Source organism: Sus scrofa, chromosome 1 (genome assembly GCF_000003025.6).
Source record: "Sus scrofa isolate TJ Tabasco breed Duroc chromosome 1, Sscrofa11.1, whole genome shotgun sequence".
Classification (NCBI taxonomy): domain Eukaryota; kingdom Metazoa; phylum Chordata; class Mammalia; order Artiodactyla; family Suidae; genus Sus; species Sus scrofa.
The window spans coordinates 191,868,351-191,885,721 of NC_010443.5; the positions used below are offsets into that span (position 1 = coordinate 191,868,351).

The 17,371-nt window shown below is 43.8% G+C and overlaps 1 protein-coding gene across 3 annotated transcripts in view; it reads left to right on the plus strand.

Moving 5' to 3' along the window:
• The window catches only part of NTRK3 (neurotrophic receptor tyrosine kinase 3), a 406,414-nt gene that overhangs the window by 333,089 nt on the left and 55,954 nt on the right, over window positions 1-17,371 (plus strand). For all 3 annotated transcript variants that reach the window (XM_021083214.1, NM_214271.2, XM_021083220.1), the window contains 1 exon segment: window positions 2,010-2,253. In XM_021083214.1, the coding sequence (XP_020938873.1) occupies window positions 2,010-2,253 (244 nt within the window).

Sequence of the window (17,371 nt, forward strand, 5' to 3'; positions counted from 1 at the left end):
ATCGTCCCGGCAAACACACTGGCCACTCAGGCCCTGGATGCTTTTAGGATGTGTTGTTGGCCACAGTCAACATTTGAATTCCCTAGCTGGGAATGAGATTTCCAGAGCTCAAACGTGGATTATGGTAAAATCTAGCACACTCACCAAAACTTGATAAGCATCTCCTTAAAGTGGGACATTCAATGGAGTGCTGGGGTTTTGAGGAGGGGATGGAAAGTTTTGGTAACAGGTTTCCAAAAGTGGCCCCAGAGGAATTGAAAATACCTATAGGCTGTTCTCAACCTCCTGAACTTGGTTTCACAATGAAATTTGCTCCTTTCCTAGAGAATTGAGTCCTTAACATAAGACAGCCTTGAGTTCATAGCCTGAATTTATCCCAGCTTAGTGATACAACCTGAAGAAGTTAATGACCCTTAATTCTCCCTCCTGGAACACAACACTGTTAATAACTGCCTCACATGTTTGTTGTTATGGGTACTCAGTGACTATATTTGCATGGCTCCTGGACAAGTTTCCCATGGAGCTGGGTGTTCAGTCAATGGCTGCTGCTATTAAAATTATTACAATGATTATTTTGGGGGGACCAAACCATGGTAGTTTCAAATACAGAGAGCATCCTTTCATGACCTCCCTCTCCCTCTGCTTCCATTCCCTGAGGCCAGAGGCATATGGTCCATTTTCCATAAAGCCCTTCCCATAGGCTCAGTGGTGCCTTAAGCCCTAGATCCCACCAGCAAGGCTAAAGAGAGGTCTTCGGTATCTCTCTGTACCACTGACATGCCCGCTCTAAGGGAAGAGTAAGAAAAAGAAAAATGCTCTCGCATTTCCCAGGTGGTGGGTTTTGGGGACAGGCTGCAGTGTTTTCTCCTAGTAGACGGGAGTGGGCTTATCTGCTGACCCTTCTTCCTTATGAACTGATGCAGTAGCTCTCCTTTGGAGGCATGAGGTAGGCAGAGCCACAGAAGATAATAAAATGAACACGTTTATGTTTAACAGTACCTTTCAGTGGAAATTGGAAAAACAGTAAAACAGGCCGAGGCCTTGCTGTACACTAGGGCTCCTTGGCTCACAACTTCATAAATAAGGGCCCTGGGTATAGTTATGGCTCACTGGGCTTTCTGCAGAAAAGAGTGAACACTAAAAGTGACTGATATGACAGGGCAGGGTGTTAGGATAACAAATCTGGGCCTTGATTTGGGACTTGGGGAGTGCTGTGGCTCCCCAGACCTCTGCCTCAGGGTCCAGGGTCTCTTCATCTCATCCTGCCATTAACAGAAGTTGTCCAATCCCAGGTAGCATGGTGGAGAGGTTAGGATATAGACTGAAGAGTGTTGCTGGTACCCAGAGCATGGATTGCATCAGTGCTGGAAGCATCAGTACTGGGAACTTGTTGGCTATGCAAATGAATGAGCTCTGTTGAGCCAATCAGAATGGGGGGGGCATAGAGCAGGGCCCAAGAACCCATGTTTAAGAATCCCTCTGATTCTCCTTAAAATTTCAAGCTCTCCTCCAGAGCTACATGTAATCCATGTGGCCACTCTGGGACCTCTGGGACTTCAGTTATCTGATCACTTTATGCTTCAGTTTCCTTATCTCAAAATAAAGGTGGGAAGATTAAATGAATTAATATATTTAAGATACTTAGAGCAGTGTGTGGAATGTAGTAAGAGCTATGTAGGAGTTAATTGTTGCTTTATTAATTGTTCTACAGTAGGCACCTAGAACTTGGGAAGCCTCTGGATGACAATAAAATATCCAAAAGAGTAGGTTTATTCTCTGATTTATTAAGCATGTCTGCCGTCATCTTAGTTGGGAATCTTGTTGTAGAGTTTCACCATATCCATACTCACATAGTGTAATTTGAGGTAGATAGAAATATGGCCCTAAGTATGCTGAGAAAGAGATTTTGTTCATTTCCTTGTGCGTTCCAGAGAACAGGGAATTGAGAAGGGGCTTCCCCTTGATCTCCTGAATTCTTTCTGCCCCTCCCTTCTCCCCCACCCCTACAGGGCCCATGGGCCAGATGCCATGATCCTCGTGGACGGCCAGCCACGCCAGGCGAAAGGCGAGCTGGGGCTCTCCCAGATGCTGCACATTGCCAGTCAGATTGCCTCTGGCATGGTGTACCTGGCCTCCCAGCATTTTGTGCACCGGGACCTGGCCACCAGGAACTGCCTGGTTGGAGCCAACCTGCTGGTGAAGATTGGCGATTTCGGCATGTCCAGAGATGTCTACAGCACGGATTACTACAGGGTAAGGTGGCTTTCCCAGATGCAGCCATCAGTGGCACAGCTAGTTCTGTCCTCACATGTCTTTGTCTTTGTCCATTAACCCTGTCACTCTGGAGCACACACTGACACGTCCCTACCCAGATATACCCTTGGTGCATATCCTTTGGCTATTCCTGCATTTTGACATACCTGTTAATTATCCTCTTGACAGCTCATACCTGCCTTCCAGCTGAATAGGGATACTCGACTGTATCCTTACACTGCACATAGGCATTGTGTTCTTATTTCCATGAATGCTCATTCTTCATGCAAACAGATACAGATATCTATCTATATAGATATAGATATATCTATATCTCCCCAATGCACACCTGCACAAGCTCAGCTCAGAGCTACATTTTAACATCTTTCAACTCAGTTCTCCATCCAGCCTCACCCACAACACATTTTATTCTTTAAAATTATCTGGTGACCATAGAGGCTTGTTTTCAAAGGTAGGTCTTGATAAGGGTCAGAATCCAAGCTAAAGTAGCAAAAAATGGTTGCGATGTTGCTGAGAAGAATTATCCAAATAGTGTAGGAAAGATGAAGGAAGCAGCAAGTTATTGGTGCCAACTTTGGAGAGAGGTACAGGTTGGTTCTTTGATTGTAAGAGGAGATATCACATTTAATTTCACCTTCTTACAGTTGTCTCCATAAATAGGTGTCTTACTTGGCTCTCCCAGTTTTTCCCCCCTTAGTATTTTGGAATCTTCTTCTCATGGATCATGGAGTGGTTCTGACAGTGTTATTATTGCCAGGGAAATGACTGGTGAGCATGAGTGTTATTTATGCCCAACAGGGGAAATGGGGGTACAGCCTGAGATACAGAGATAGGATAATTTATGCAAATTGCTTGGGAGGCAGATGCCTCAAAAATAGGGAAGATTTAGTTCAGGGAATTTGAATGAGTGAGGAATTTGGATGGATGTATAAGGAGAATGGGCAACAATGTTTTGGAGGCCAAGAGGCATGACAGCCATTTCCCTCATCTTTGTACATAATGAATGATCATATTGTGAATCAAAGGGCTTAGATATGATTGTTGTTTGGGTCTGAGCATGGTGGGTCAGGAGGCTGGCAGTTTGGAGTTGGCATCTGCAAATCAATTCTATCTGGCTACTCTTTTTTTCTGTCTTTTTTTTTGTCATTTCTTGGGCCACTCCCATGGCATATGGATGTTCCCAGGCTAGGGGTTGAATCGGAGCTGTAGCCGCCAGCCTACACCAGAGGCACAGCAACACGGGATCCAAGCCGTGTCTGCGACCCACACCACAGCTCATGGCAACGCCCAATCCTTAACCCACGAGCAAGGCCAGGGATCAAACCTGCAACCTCATGGTTCCTAGTTGGATTCGTTAACCACTGAGCCATGACGGGAACTCCTGTCTGGCTACTCTTGATGGCTTTGCCTAAACAACATTACCCAGACAGTATAACTGATCACATCACTCCAAATAATTTATTTTAGCCACAGCCTGGGGAAAAATGTAATATTTGAGAAATGCCCTTTGTGGCTACAAATTGACATGCTCATGGTACAATCAGAGGATGTCTGATGATATACCATCATGAAAATATAAAGCAAAGTAGACTGAACAGCAGGGAAGGTAGAATGTCTGCAGAAAACTGGGCAGTTTCTCTCGCCGCTTGCCCTGCCCAACATGCCTAGATATGGAAAAAAGGAGCACAATGATGGCCAGGGCGGACTTTCCAGAAAATGTCAAAGTGGAGTCTTTCTTTAGCATCTAGGCCAAAATTTTTTTTTTCAGTCATATCCGCAAGAGGCATTGGTGTGGTTACTAAGAGCCCATGGGTCATAGATTTCTTGAGTCTAGCTGGAACTGGCACCATTTAATTGCCTCTGCACTCTGTGTAATGGGGTTTGCTGGCCTGTCTGGCTGAGCTCAGATTTATGTTGGTGTTGATAAAAGCAAGGGATGGATCATTGTTTTTCTGTGTGAGGCAGATTATACCAATCTGGTCTCCACTGGCTTCATCAGGGTCTTGGGAAACAGTATCTGACCAGAATGTGTGCAAACTCAGCTTTCAAACTTGCTTCAAGGAGTGCACTTAGTATTTCTTCATTCTGATTTTAAAAAGAGAGAGAAAAAAAGAATACATCTCCCAATGATCCTGCTTTGCCCTTGCTCGAACAGTTGTGAACCGCTGCTCTTTGCTCTCGGGAGAGCTACAAGAAGTAAATCCATCTCATTTCTGTGGGCTCAGGGCAGATTGGAATTCAAGAAGAGGAAAATGAGGTGGGAAAATGTTCCCACTCCAGGTATCCGCAGTTCCCTCTTCACAAGTTCTAACCCAGGTGTAAGCTGAGGCCAGCTGGCTTGAAAATGTATGTCTTTGGTCCCATGGAAGTATGAAGTTTAAAAAGGATAGCAATTGCAGTGGAAACAGAGTGCACCATTGGAGAAGTGCATATTCCACAGATGCCGGGTAGATATTATGTATTCTAGAAAATGTCCTTCTTCAAAGAGTTTCTGTCATTTCTTCACATTCGGCTCACGTGCTCACAACATCCTCAAGTGGACGCAACTCCCCCTCCCTCCCTTTCTGTAAAACAAAGGGGAGAAGTAGATTTTGCCTAAGGTCATATCAATAATCAACCTGAAGTCTTATTATCCATATTGGAAGACACCAAAGTGACAAGGGAATTGTGCATTGGGCCCATTCTTACCTGTGCTCACATTTGAACATCACCATTAGCAGCATGGGACCTCAATGCACTTTTGTGAAACCTCTACTGAATTTTCCCATTTTTCACATGAGGACCAACATAGTCTCTCAACCAGGTTATTTTGATGTTAAACAAGTTACTTTGTGTAAAGAGCCTGGGATATACTACTTACTGGATGAACTCGTGTTTATTGTTTTCCTTAGTCCCCTTAATACCCAAGGCAGGAGCACCTTAGGGATAATCTCATTTCCAGATGTAATTCTTGGGTCAGAGAGAAGGACCTCCTGGCCATTGAAAATAAGCTGGGATCATGCAGCTGCCCCAGTAGAGCAGAGATGTTGCATTGGCACCTCTGGAAAGTGTCTTTCCCAAGTTTCCATCTTAGATAGAAATACTCAGTTATGAGTACTCGCCCAGTCTTCTGGTCAGTGTTTAGATGGTCCTACTGATGAATCTTAGAGTTAAGTCCACGTTCAGTTGATTGATGAAAGATTTTTGTTTTGGTTTGGTTTGGTACAGTGCCTGAGACCTAGGGGGGAGGCCAGGATTTATGAGATGGTAAGAACATTGAAGCATTCTCTCTGTAAGCTAATACTCCGGCCTGGTTAGCACCTCTCCACTACTGTGTTACTGAAATCTGTTGGGCCCATGAGTTTTTCTTGTGCTTAATGCATCAAAATGCAGAGAATCCAGGCCTGTGTGTGTGTGTGTGTGTGTGTGTGTGTGTGTTGGGGTGGGGCTCCCCTGCCCAGTGTAGATTTCAGAATGTATATACCAGGGTGGGAGCTGGGGAGAGGTGGAGATAAACTCCTCCTTATAGCCTTTCTTTTTCAATTTCTTAAGACAAAGAGGTGCCATCTGGCTCATGCACAAGTGATAGGAAAATGATGTACAAAGGTGAACTGCCTAATTTCCTGTTATACATTAGACAGAGAAAACAAACATCTCTGCACCAGAGGGAGTGCAGAGCAGTTTGTTCTCTCTTCTTAAGCCTTTGCCCCACAACAGGTCCATTTTCCATGGGTGAGTCACTGAATCATATATTTCTACGATTGCCTCTTGACTGGCTTTGACAAGCAAACGTTTTGGGAACCATTATATCTTTCTTAGAAAATCAGACAACACTATGAGCTTAGAGGTCAGATCTGGAATTAAAGAAAGTCCTGAAGAAGAGGAGATTGAGATTCCAGGACAGACATGTTTTCCGATGCTGTGATTTGGAGGGGAGGTGGTCTTCTGAGATTGAGGAAGAATGGGAAAGAGTGATGGAAGGGATTAGTGTTCTGCCCCAACGGGTCCAGTGGGCCAGGAGTGTGCTTCCCTGTTCACCCTGCCATGCTCTGTGTCCGGCATGGGACCTAGGACTGAGAAGACACCCAATCAAAATATGAATGAATGTGTGGATGAATGAAGGAAGTCAGAATGGGAATTCCAAGTTAAGCAGGAAGGAGTTAGACCAGACTAAGAGGAACCTGAACAGGCAAACTGATGCCCACTTAGGTGAGGTGAACCTTTGGAGATGATGTGGGGAGTTGTAGAAGCGGTATCTGGGGACAATGTCTAGAGGAGGCAGGTGAGTGGAGGTCTGGGTCAGGGATGACTTGCTTAAAGTCAGAGTGGAGTCTTGGTAGGGAATGGAGCCAAGGGTCCAGGAGGTAAGAAGGAAAATATTGCAAAATCTAATGTGGAAGACAAGGCAGGTCTGGAAGCTAAAAGCAACGCCTTTGGTTCTAAGCTGGAGATTATGGGTCAGAGTTCCTAGGAACCCCAGAAAGGATGATACCAGTAACCCCTAGGGGTGGCACAATTCAGAATGAGCTGATCCAACCAGCAGAGAACTTGATTTTATAGATGTCCTTGGGTCCCCATCGCAGAGATGACAAGTGCAGGCTCTTGGAACTACACTTTCTGGATTTAAATCTCAGCTGCTACAATTCTTGGCTATACAAACTTAGGCAAGTTATTTAAACTTTCTCTGCCTCTAACTTTAGAATGGGTCTAATGACCCCCTTCATATGTATTTGCCATGAAGGATTAAGAGTTAATAAATATAAAATTCTTAGGATGAGAAATGTTCAGTAAATGTCAACTGTTATTACTGCTTTTGGAGCTAAAATACAAATGTCTATCCCAATTCCAAAATGAGCATCTGAACAAGATTACCAGAGGGTATTAATGAAGGTAGACCAACTTCTATAGGAAGTAGATGCAAATATATATAATGTTTCTAACACCAAGAGAAACCTATTTCTAGGTTACATAACAGTAGGAGCAGGTGAACCTCTTGAAGGATTAGCCTTCTTCTCTGCAGTCATTCAGGCTGATACACTCTACCCTCTTCCTTATATGGTGTCCTTGGTCACCTTAGGTGGCTATCCCTATTCTAGCTGGCTGTAAGGGGAAATAGGCATGAAGGGATGCAGATAGTTAATGGGCCTGACCTGGAAGTGGGGCCTGTAACTTCCCTTCACGGCAAGACCCCAATCACAGGCACAGTCTCACTCTTTGTAAGAGAGGTTGAGAAATAGGGTAGAGCTATGTCCCCAGGTAGAAGAGAAGGACACAGGTTGTCATGAACAACTGGCAACCTCTTCTACTGTATGGGTGGAGGAAACTTCTCTTCCAACATTCCATGCCAACCGTGTATCATTTCATGTCTAATGATTTATCAGAAAAGTTAGGACAAGATATCCTTGTTTTCAACAGTTCCTCCCATCCTGAATGTAGAGATGGTTGTCCTGAGATGTCCCCTTTGACCTTCTCCTTGTAAATGCTGGGTGTTACATGACATTTGTAAGCAAAGAGGTTGCTTGGCCTCACCTGACATCTTGATGCTTTGGTTCATCCACCAGGGAAACAAAAAAACATACCCTCAAGAAAACACATACCATGAATTGGGTGAGGAAAGGGGAATGTTCTGAATCCAAAGGAGTCTAGGTAATAAAAAACACATCCAGGAGAAATACAAATGACCAGCAGCTTCTATTCCAAATCCATGGTGGTAAAGGGGAAATCCAGAACATATCCCAGATGCCAGCTGAAATCCACCCCATGCTGTTTAGATAAAGTTTAGGTCCTTGACTAAAAGCCCAGATTCTCAGCCTGAAGAAGATGGTCCCTACAATGGGCTTCAGGAACTCTAAGACTTCCTAATGTTCTATGAATAATGATGCATGTGAGCTCTTTATTGTGGTCTTGGTTTTCGGGGCTCAGAGCTTTCAAGAGAATCCAAAAGATGGCTAGGTCCCATGGACTAACTGGAATGAGTCCCCTAGCATGTCAGTCCTTAGATACTAAGACAGAGATCTAGAGACCAAGGGTGGAAAGGGAAGCCCCCTGACTAGTCAATCAGGACCTAAGGTTTGACCAGGGCTGAGATTTGATCAGATGGCTTTTAAGTCTCCTCCCATTTTTATGACTAGCAAAAATGTTGACTGATTACTAAGTCATCTGATCTAAGAGTCTGAGGCTCCTCAGTCTTTCTGGCTACCCAGTTAGTCCTTGGTCACAAGTAGGGGGGACCCTCAGGTAGAAGCCAAGTGGCTGACAGTGTGTTGAGAAGACCTAGTGGATCAATTAAATAACTTGTAACTTTTACCTTTGAAAGCTAGTGATGGCCATTTAAGCCTGTGATCCTGAAAGCCATCGTGACTTTCAGGATCATGAGCTGCTACCAATGACCCTTGCTCTTTCTTTGTTGGGGTTTTGGAGAGACCTACTCAGTAATTGGCACTCTTCTTTTCAAGCAGGTCTGAGTTCTGAGCCCATCAGAATGGAGACATCAAGCAGCTGAAGATTATAATGTGCACTTGAATACTGATAGGACAGTAGCATGTGGTGGCCCCATGGTGCAGCAACATTGAGCTTCTTCATACTGAATCCCCAGTCTAGACTTTGTAGCCCAGTCATGGCAGCCTGGGAGTATTGCAGAGTTTTCCCTGTTAGGGCCAGAATTCTTGCTACTCATTTCTGCTCCTGTAGGTAGGTAGGTGTCCATCATCAGGGGGAAAGGGTGTGGCCACATGCCAGCCCCTTCCAATAAGAAAGATGCATGGAAGGAAAGGATCCTAAAGGAAGGATGGAACCACTATGGCAGCTCTTGAAAGGCCAGCTGTTACTATGTGAGCAGCTGAAGGACAGTCACAGGAAGTTTGTCATCTGTTTTCATGTAAATGAGGCTGTGTGAGGACCAGCCATCATCAGACAGTGGCACATAGGAGAGATTGCTGGGAACTGAAGCCACCGAAGCTGGCCATGGCAATGGTCCAGGGAAGCGGCAATAAGGCTGTTTGCCATGGTGGTAGCACAGGGGTAGGGAAGAGAAGCTGTGGGAATCAGTGGGGCTGAGAAGGGTGAACTGAAGACAAGGGCTTGGGAACTCAAAGCCTCTTGCTGCTTTGGATCATAACCTTGAAAAAAGAATAACAGTGAAATTGAGGGTTGGGATGGATTTTTTACAAATGCATCTTTTAGGCCACCTAGTCCATTCTGCATCCCTGGAGTGTTAGAAACAGATGAACAAATGCCAAATCATTCAATTTTAAAGAAACATGAGGCTGGAAGGAAGCTTAAATGTCATCTATTTCACCCCCGTGGCCCCAGGCAGAATAGCTTCAAAATCATTCCAGACAAATGGTTTGCTTGCTCTATTCAGGCACATCTCCCGGGATTCCACAAGCTCTCCCTTATTCCTTCCAGCTATAGCAAAGGGAAGCTATCATCAGTGAGAGATTTATCTTTTTCTTTCTAATGTGTAACACCCTTTTGAAGTGGGAAGTTCTCAGTTATGTCTAGCCAGAATTCTACCTGCTGCAACATAAGTCTATTTGTCCTATATCCTTAGAGGAGATAAATATGGTTTATATTATAAAAACAGATATTATAACACTAAAGACAATGCTAGGAAGAAGCTCAGTGAGACCAAAATGGCCTGGTGCTTTTCATAGGTGGTATTGTATTTGTATTTTATTTATTGGAAGGAATCAGTGGGATAGAAACATCTTCTTCCCTGACATGCCAAGAAATAACATCCTCTTTCTGAGAGCAGTTTCCAGGGGTCTCCTGCATTTGGTTTCCTTTCCCTTATGTAAAATTGAAATCTAATTGTTTTCTTTTGTCAGTGACAGTGGTGCAGGCATTGGACAGATGCTGCCCTAGTCAGCCTGGTCTTGGCTGATATTGGGAGAAAAAAAAACAATAGTGAGAATCCTCATCAGAAAGTTTCAAGAACTTGAGGCATGTGTGTACTGGAACACAACCTCAAGAGAGTTGAGAAGGCAGTGACAAGAGGCATTGAATTGGGTGTTGATGCGCTCTATCCCCTTCTGCTCCTATGGAAATGCAGCGTTTTCATGACCTGACAGTAGAGAGGGTTAGAACAGATTTTTGTTCCTCAAGCATAAAGGCCTTTGGCGAGTTCTTATGTGGCTCTGAGGGTTAAGGACTGAGCTTTGTTACTGCCGTGGCTCAGGTTGCAGCAGTGGCTTGGGTTTGATCATCCCTGGCCTGGGAACTTCTGCAGCCACAGGCCCTGTTGCACCATACCTCCCACCAAAATAAAAAAAAAAAAAAAAAGGAGGAAATGTAAAGGGCATTTTACTGAATATGTAACATACAAAGATACATAAATTTCCATACAAAATATCTTTTTTTACCAGCTGTAATTAAGATATTTGCATGTAGAGAGAACAGTGTGTTCCCTTGACTTCCTCCTGGTTAGGAATCCTATTTCTCTCCTAATCCTCAATGCCCAAGACTTTGCGATCTGAGTCTCAACAGGAGGAGGAGGAGGAGGCAGAGGACTGGGTCAATATGGCATTTGAAATTCAGAATTTTAAACACAGCTTTTACTCCTGGTTGTTTATTTTTCAGGTTTAGCTAATCCCACAGGACGAGGCGGAGGTGGGGATGGGGATGGGGGTGGGGAGAACAGGAGAGAAAGTGGGCAACATTCCCACTGCTTCTGGAGTCAGGAAGGTGGATGGGCCTTTGAATTCTGAGCTTCTGCTTCTGAGTTATGTGACCTTAGGAAATTTTCTTAAATTCTTTAAGCCTTAGCTCCTCATCTGAAAAAAAAAAAAAAGAGAACAATTTCTTCTTTTGCGCAGATTAAATAAGATAATGTATGCAAATTGCCTGGTACCTATTAGGCACTCAATACATGGTAGTTATTATTCTATGTAAGTGAATAAGGTAGAAATTATATACAGATATTTCTCGACTTACGATGGGGTTACGTCCCAATAAACCCACTGTAAATTGAAATATCCTGAGTCAAAAATGCATTTAATACACCTAAGCTATTGAACATTCTGGCTAAGCCTTGCCTGCCTTAAATTAAAGGTGCTCAGAACACTTACATTAGCCTGCGGTTGGACAAAATTGTCTAACACACTGCCTATTTGATAATAAAGTGTTGAATGTCTCATGTAATTTATTGATTATTGTACTGAAAGTGGAAAACAGAAGGGCCATCTGGGTACAGAATGATTGTGAGTGTATCATGGCTTGACCAGAGCTGAGACTTGCAGCCACTGCTTAGCATTGTGGGAGAGTGTCCTGCTGCATATGGCCAGCCCAGGAAATGCTCAAAGTTCAAAATTCCAAGTAAGTTTTCTACTGAATATGTATTACTTTTGCACCATGGCAAAGTTGAACTATCGTAAGACTATCTGTGTAAGAAATTGTAAATAATTTACAGTTGAAAGCCAAGGCATTTCCTAGTATGGTCTTTGGTGCTGGATACCAACACTGAAGGGGAGGAGAGACCGCTGAAGGGAACTCTAGGAAATGAAAAAGCAAAGCCAGATTTCTTGTTGTGGCTCAGCAAGTTAAGAACTGACATAGTGTCTGTGAGGATGCAGGTTCAATCCCTGGCTTCACTCAGTGGGTTAAAGATCTGGCATCGCATAGGTCACAGACATGGCTCAGATCCAGTGTTGCTGTGGCTATGGGGTAGGTGGGCAGCTGCAGCTCTGAGCCTGGAAACCTCCATATGCCATGGAGTGGCACTAAAAAGACCAAAAAAAAAAAAAAAAAAAAAAAAAAAGCCCTTCTCTCTCCCAGGACTGATTTGGACCATTGGATTTGGTTTGCTGGAAGCCTACCAGGAGGAAGTTAGTCATGGGAAGTGCTTCCCCATTTCGGATTTGGTAGCTCCAATAACTTTTGATACCTGAAGACCATGAATTCACCTTGGTGGTGGACAAAGGCCTTCAGAATGAGAGCCCATCTTCAGGCTTCCCAAGTGCCTGGGGACCCTGTTCACCCTCTAGGAAGTACTTCAGGATATGTGCCCTCAAGCCTTGGGGGTGGAGCCAAAGCCCTTGTAAGCCCAGTCCTCTCTCCCTTCTCTCTATTATTACCTGCAAGTTGATGGTCACTGCTCATTGCTGTGTATAACTCGAGATAATGGCTATTCAAGAGCTTTGGGAACTGTTGGCTTGGGTGCCACTGCTTTTGTCACTGCCACCTCCACCATTACCACCATCACCAACAGTAGTCAGCTTAGTAAATGATCATGCACACCCTGGAAAAATGAGTCAAGTTCAGCAATGTCCCAAACTTGATTGGCAGTGGTTGTCAGCGTACCTTCTGTTCCACTCGGCCAATCATCATGACAACCTTGGCCTTCCCGCCTCCATTGAGTCACCCTCTCCAGCCGCTATGGCCAGGATGGAACCTTGAGCTATGGCCCAGTTGGTTCTTGAAGTTGATCCTTTCCTAAACCAGTGGGTCAATCCCCAACCTGACTATCTTTGTATTTTTTTATTTATTTGGTCATGCCCTTGAGTCATTTGGGCATGCATGTCATGTATCTCTCCACAGCCTAAATTCCCTTGAGGGCAAAGGAACCCACTCCATTTTTATCACAGTGATGTTTCACATAAAACGTTCTTAATGAAAGTGCTTAATTAAAAAATATATAGCCCTGGAGTTCCTGTCGTGGCGCAGGGGAAATGAATCCTACTAGGAACCATGAGGTTGTGGGTTCGATCCCTGGCCTTGCTCAGTGGGTTAAGAATCTGGCAATGCCGTGAGCTGTAGTGTAGGTCACAGTCACGGCTTAGATCCTGTATTGCTGTGGCTGTGGCGTAGACCGGCAGCTGTAGCTCTGATTCGAACCCTAGCCTGGGAATCTCCATATGCTGTGGATGTGGCCCTAAAAAGCAAAAAGAAAATTATATATATCTATAGTCCTATGTCAGTGTTTGTAACAGGTGAGGAGTAATGACCAAAACATATTAAAATGTCCCCTAGAGGCCCCAATTGCCAGGCACCTACAGTCAGTGTGTGAGGAATCTGGGTAGGTATATCTGGAAGATGGAGTGGTGTCATCTAAGAAAAAGCCAGCAGGATCTGATTCTCTACCAAAGGCCCAAACATCTGCTTATCAGTGAAAAGGCCTGAGAGAATGTCTTACAATAATTAAAACACCCATGAGACTGCAGTTAGCACCAGGAGGACAATTTATTAATGTACACAGGGGACCAGATTATTAAAAGGCTATGTGATCAAAGCATTCACTCACAGCAAGCCAGCCTGTACAGAAAGCCTGATCATATTGAGAAGGTTGCTTAAGGGGGAAGAAATCAGAGCAAGGGAGTCAGATGAATCAAATGGTCAGTGTCACCCAGCTAAAAAGGCTGGTACCTCTGGACTGATCTAATAACAAGGGCTTCTTGGCTTCCCATTCTTCTGTCTGAATCATCTTCTCTCCCCTGACTGAAGCTAGGAGGGGATGGACATTGTCACCCTCCAATTTCACAGCCATCGCTTTGCATGTCTCTAGGATCATATTCTTTTATTTTCTACATCAATTAGTGTACAACTGAGCCATGATGCCCTGGAAGGTGCCCAGGCTTCTTCCAACAACTTTGGATTACACCAGGTTTTCATCATTTTATGCTGATGTTAAAGAGACCAATTGAGTTTTCTTTATTTCCAAATACATGGGAGGAGTCACTTTATAGTCAGACTGTCTCATCTTTCTATGTCACTGAATTCCCTTTATATCTCAAAGATGCCTCCTTTTGCTGCTTTTAAGTCTAATTGCCTTAATACCAAGTGTTATATGCCCCAGGGGTGGCAAGTGGCTCTGAGGTAAATCTCTCATGACTGGTGGTGATGCTTGGAGTGGAATGATAAGAAGAGCTTGGTGGCTGCATCTAGAGTCAGTGAAAAAGCATGGGGTAGGGTACTGGTCAACAGGTGATATCTACCAGGTGTATAGGATAGGGGATGCTGTTGCCTGTGTCATATTGTTCCTTTCTTGGACTATCCCACCCCAGTTAATGCTCGCAATTCAGTGACTCTACTGGTTGCTTTCAGTCATGCAATAACCTTAGCTTCTCACAGTGGAAGGACTGTAATGAGATATAGATGTGAGTTTATGGAATGCATTGGTCTTTAAAGATCATGTAAGGAGTTCCTGCTATGATAAAGTGTGTTAAGAATCCAACTGCAGCAGGTTGGGTTGCTGCAGATGCAAAGGTTAGAATCCCAAGCCTGGCACAGTGGGTTAAAGAGTCTGGCAGTGCCACAGGTGCAACATAGATTGCGTCTGTGGCTCAGGAACTTCCATATACCATGGGTGCAGCCATAAAAGAAAAACAAGGATTATGTACAGAGGGAGGGGTTTTCTAGGTGCCAGGTAGGCCTGCATTACTGGGACTAACAGGTTTATTTGTTCAAGTTCACATCAATGGGACTAGCATTGCAATATCCTAAATTATCTTCTACTGGCCTTTTATACACACTTCACTTTAGCATTTTGTGGTTGTTGTTGTTTTAGAACTTATGTGCACCAAAAATGCCCAGTTAGTAGATTTGGTCCTGTGTTCGACTCTGCCAAAGTTTTTGTGACCTAGATACAGTTTTTCCTTCTAGTTCTGTGTCACCGGCTTCTTTGATCAATACACCGGTGAGGACTTTAAACACATTTTAAGTTTTTTCGAAAGTTGAATGATTCAAGACTTGGGTTTGCTGCTAGAGTCCTTCTCTCAGGCACACACTGATTCAATTGTTGGCATCCTTTGAATATAGTCATTCCATGGTTATGACTCCACCTAATTGGAACTCTTCCACATCCATTCACCTCTTTTGTTCTTAAGTATTTTGTGAGGGCCCTTGATAAATGTCAAGAAATTTGGGTAAGAAATATACACTGGTAAACTTGTGAAATCCTGGCTAGAAATGAACTTGGAAGTCAAACCCACTAATTTGACATATGGGGACAATGAACCCCAGAGAGAGAGTGCAGGTATTTCTCAAGTTCATGCATCTATTTGGTAGTAGAGTCAAGACCAGAGCATTGGTTTCCCATTTCACAGGTCTAGTGCTTCGCTTTGACCATCCTCAAAGGATTTCAAGGTCGACCAGACCAGTAGTATTATTCATACTTACAGACTAATTAACCAAGGCTCAGAGAGATCAGTTGGTATTCCTCAGATGGCACAAACAATTAGGGCAGGGCAGGATTGGGTTGCATATTTTGATTCCTAAGTAAGGTTTGTTTTTGTTTGTTTGTTTGTTTGTTTTTGGTCTTTTGTCCTTTTAGGGCTGCACCCACGGCATATGGAGGTTCCCAGGCTAGGGGTCTAATCGGAGCTGTAGCCACTGGCCTACACCAGAGCCACAGCAATGCCAAATCTGAGCCGTGTCTGCAACTTACACCACAGATCATGGCAACGCCGGATCCTTAACCCACTGAGCAAGGCCAGGGTTCGGAACCCGCAACCTCATGGTTCTTAGTTGGATTTGTTTCCGTTGCACCACAACGGAAACTCCCTAAGTAAGGTTTCTTAAAGAATGCGAGGTCATTTGTGAATAGGAGTTTTAAGTGGTCTACAAGTATAGTACAGTCTCCATAATGTTAGGTAGAGTTCAGAGTTAGAAATTTGACCCTACAATAATGAGTTCCATGATTTTTTTTCCCCTAGGAGGGCTTCGTGGTAAAGATGAAAAAAAAGGCGGACAGTTGGGGTGACTCAGGGCTAAGCAGCACAGAAAACAGAGAGACCCTAATTCAGGGAGTTTGAGGTCTCCAGGGTGGTAATAAACCAAGAAACAGCAAGGCGATTTGAGCCAAGTGTAGTCCCAAAAAAGTAACATGGATTGAGTGAAGTTGAAGAGTAAGGAAGGGATGCCAGGAACAGAGGAGATGGTGAGATGATGGTGAGATGGAGATGAGGAATGCTGCCCTAGGATGTCTACACATGTTGTAGCAAGTGAGATTCTAATGTGTATATTGTCAAAATATATTCCTAAAACATCCATTCACCCATATTTGTTCTTAGCAGTGTAGACTTTCTGAAAGGGCAGTATCCATGCCTTATTTTACCAATCACATATCCTTATGCCTAATACTATACCTGGTATAGGGTAGGCAGTCCATAAGTGTCTGCTAAATGAAATAAGACAGGTGTACCTCTTGGTGCGTGGCTGATCTGAGATGATGTTCCAGGGCACTGCAGTTTGGGACAATCAGACATCACAAAACCAGATTTCATCACATTCACAGACAGGCTAAGGGATTTTCCTCCACTGTTTGGTCTGCTGAGATGGGCTCTGTAACACAGTCCCTTACCTAATTCTAGGCTGGTGAAACTCAGTTACCCTTCTTTTACTAAAATAATGGACAACTGTATAAAGTAGTGGATTCTCCACCCACAGTGTTTTTCCAGAAAATCCAAATAACTTCACTTTAGAGATACAAACTGCATTTGAAACATATAATAGAGATACATGCCTTGGACACGAGGTTGCAGTAGATGACCTCAAAGTTTGTTTTTTTTCCCACTTCTCAGATTCTAAGAATCAGTTCTGTGATGGAAAGTGCTTAGACAGGTGCAAAGTAGCAGAGTAATTTAAGTAACTGTTATTATGCATGTGTAAGGCATGGTGTCAAGTATGTATTTCTGAGATGCTATGAAATATTAGGCCAGATTCACCCTTTCCACATCTACAGATTCACACATCTGCATTCTTTCTCACCTCCTTCATATCTTGCCATTTGCTACCTGCCCTGTCTCTAGCCCACCTCTCTCTGTGACTGTGTTTATTTCACTCTAAATGGAAGCCTTTTTTCCTCCTTTCTATCCCCAAATCCAGGATCTCTTCTACCTTCAAGAAAAATCTTCATTTTTTTTCAACTTCTAACTTTCATTTGCCTCCTCGACTACTGGAATAGGTCATGTTTTTCTTCTGTCTTAATTTGGGGGCTTCTGATCTTACCCCTTCCTTGACTCTGAATTTGTGGGGCAGTCACTAATTATCTCATTATGGCCAAAATCAAATGCCTTTCCTCTAAAAAGTGTAGTCTTTTTTTGAACTGACATCATTAATAAGTGCTCCATTCTTTCTCCCACCCCTCCTCTCCCCCACTGTTTAACATCCTTGAACAATGCTT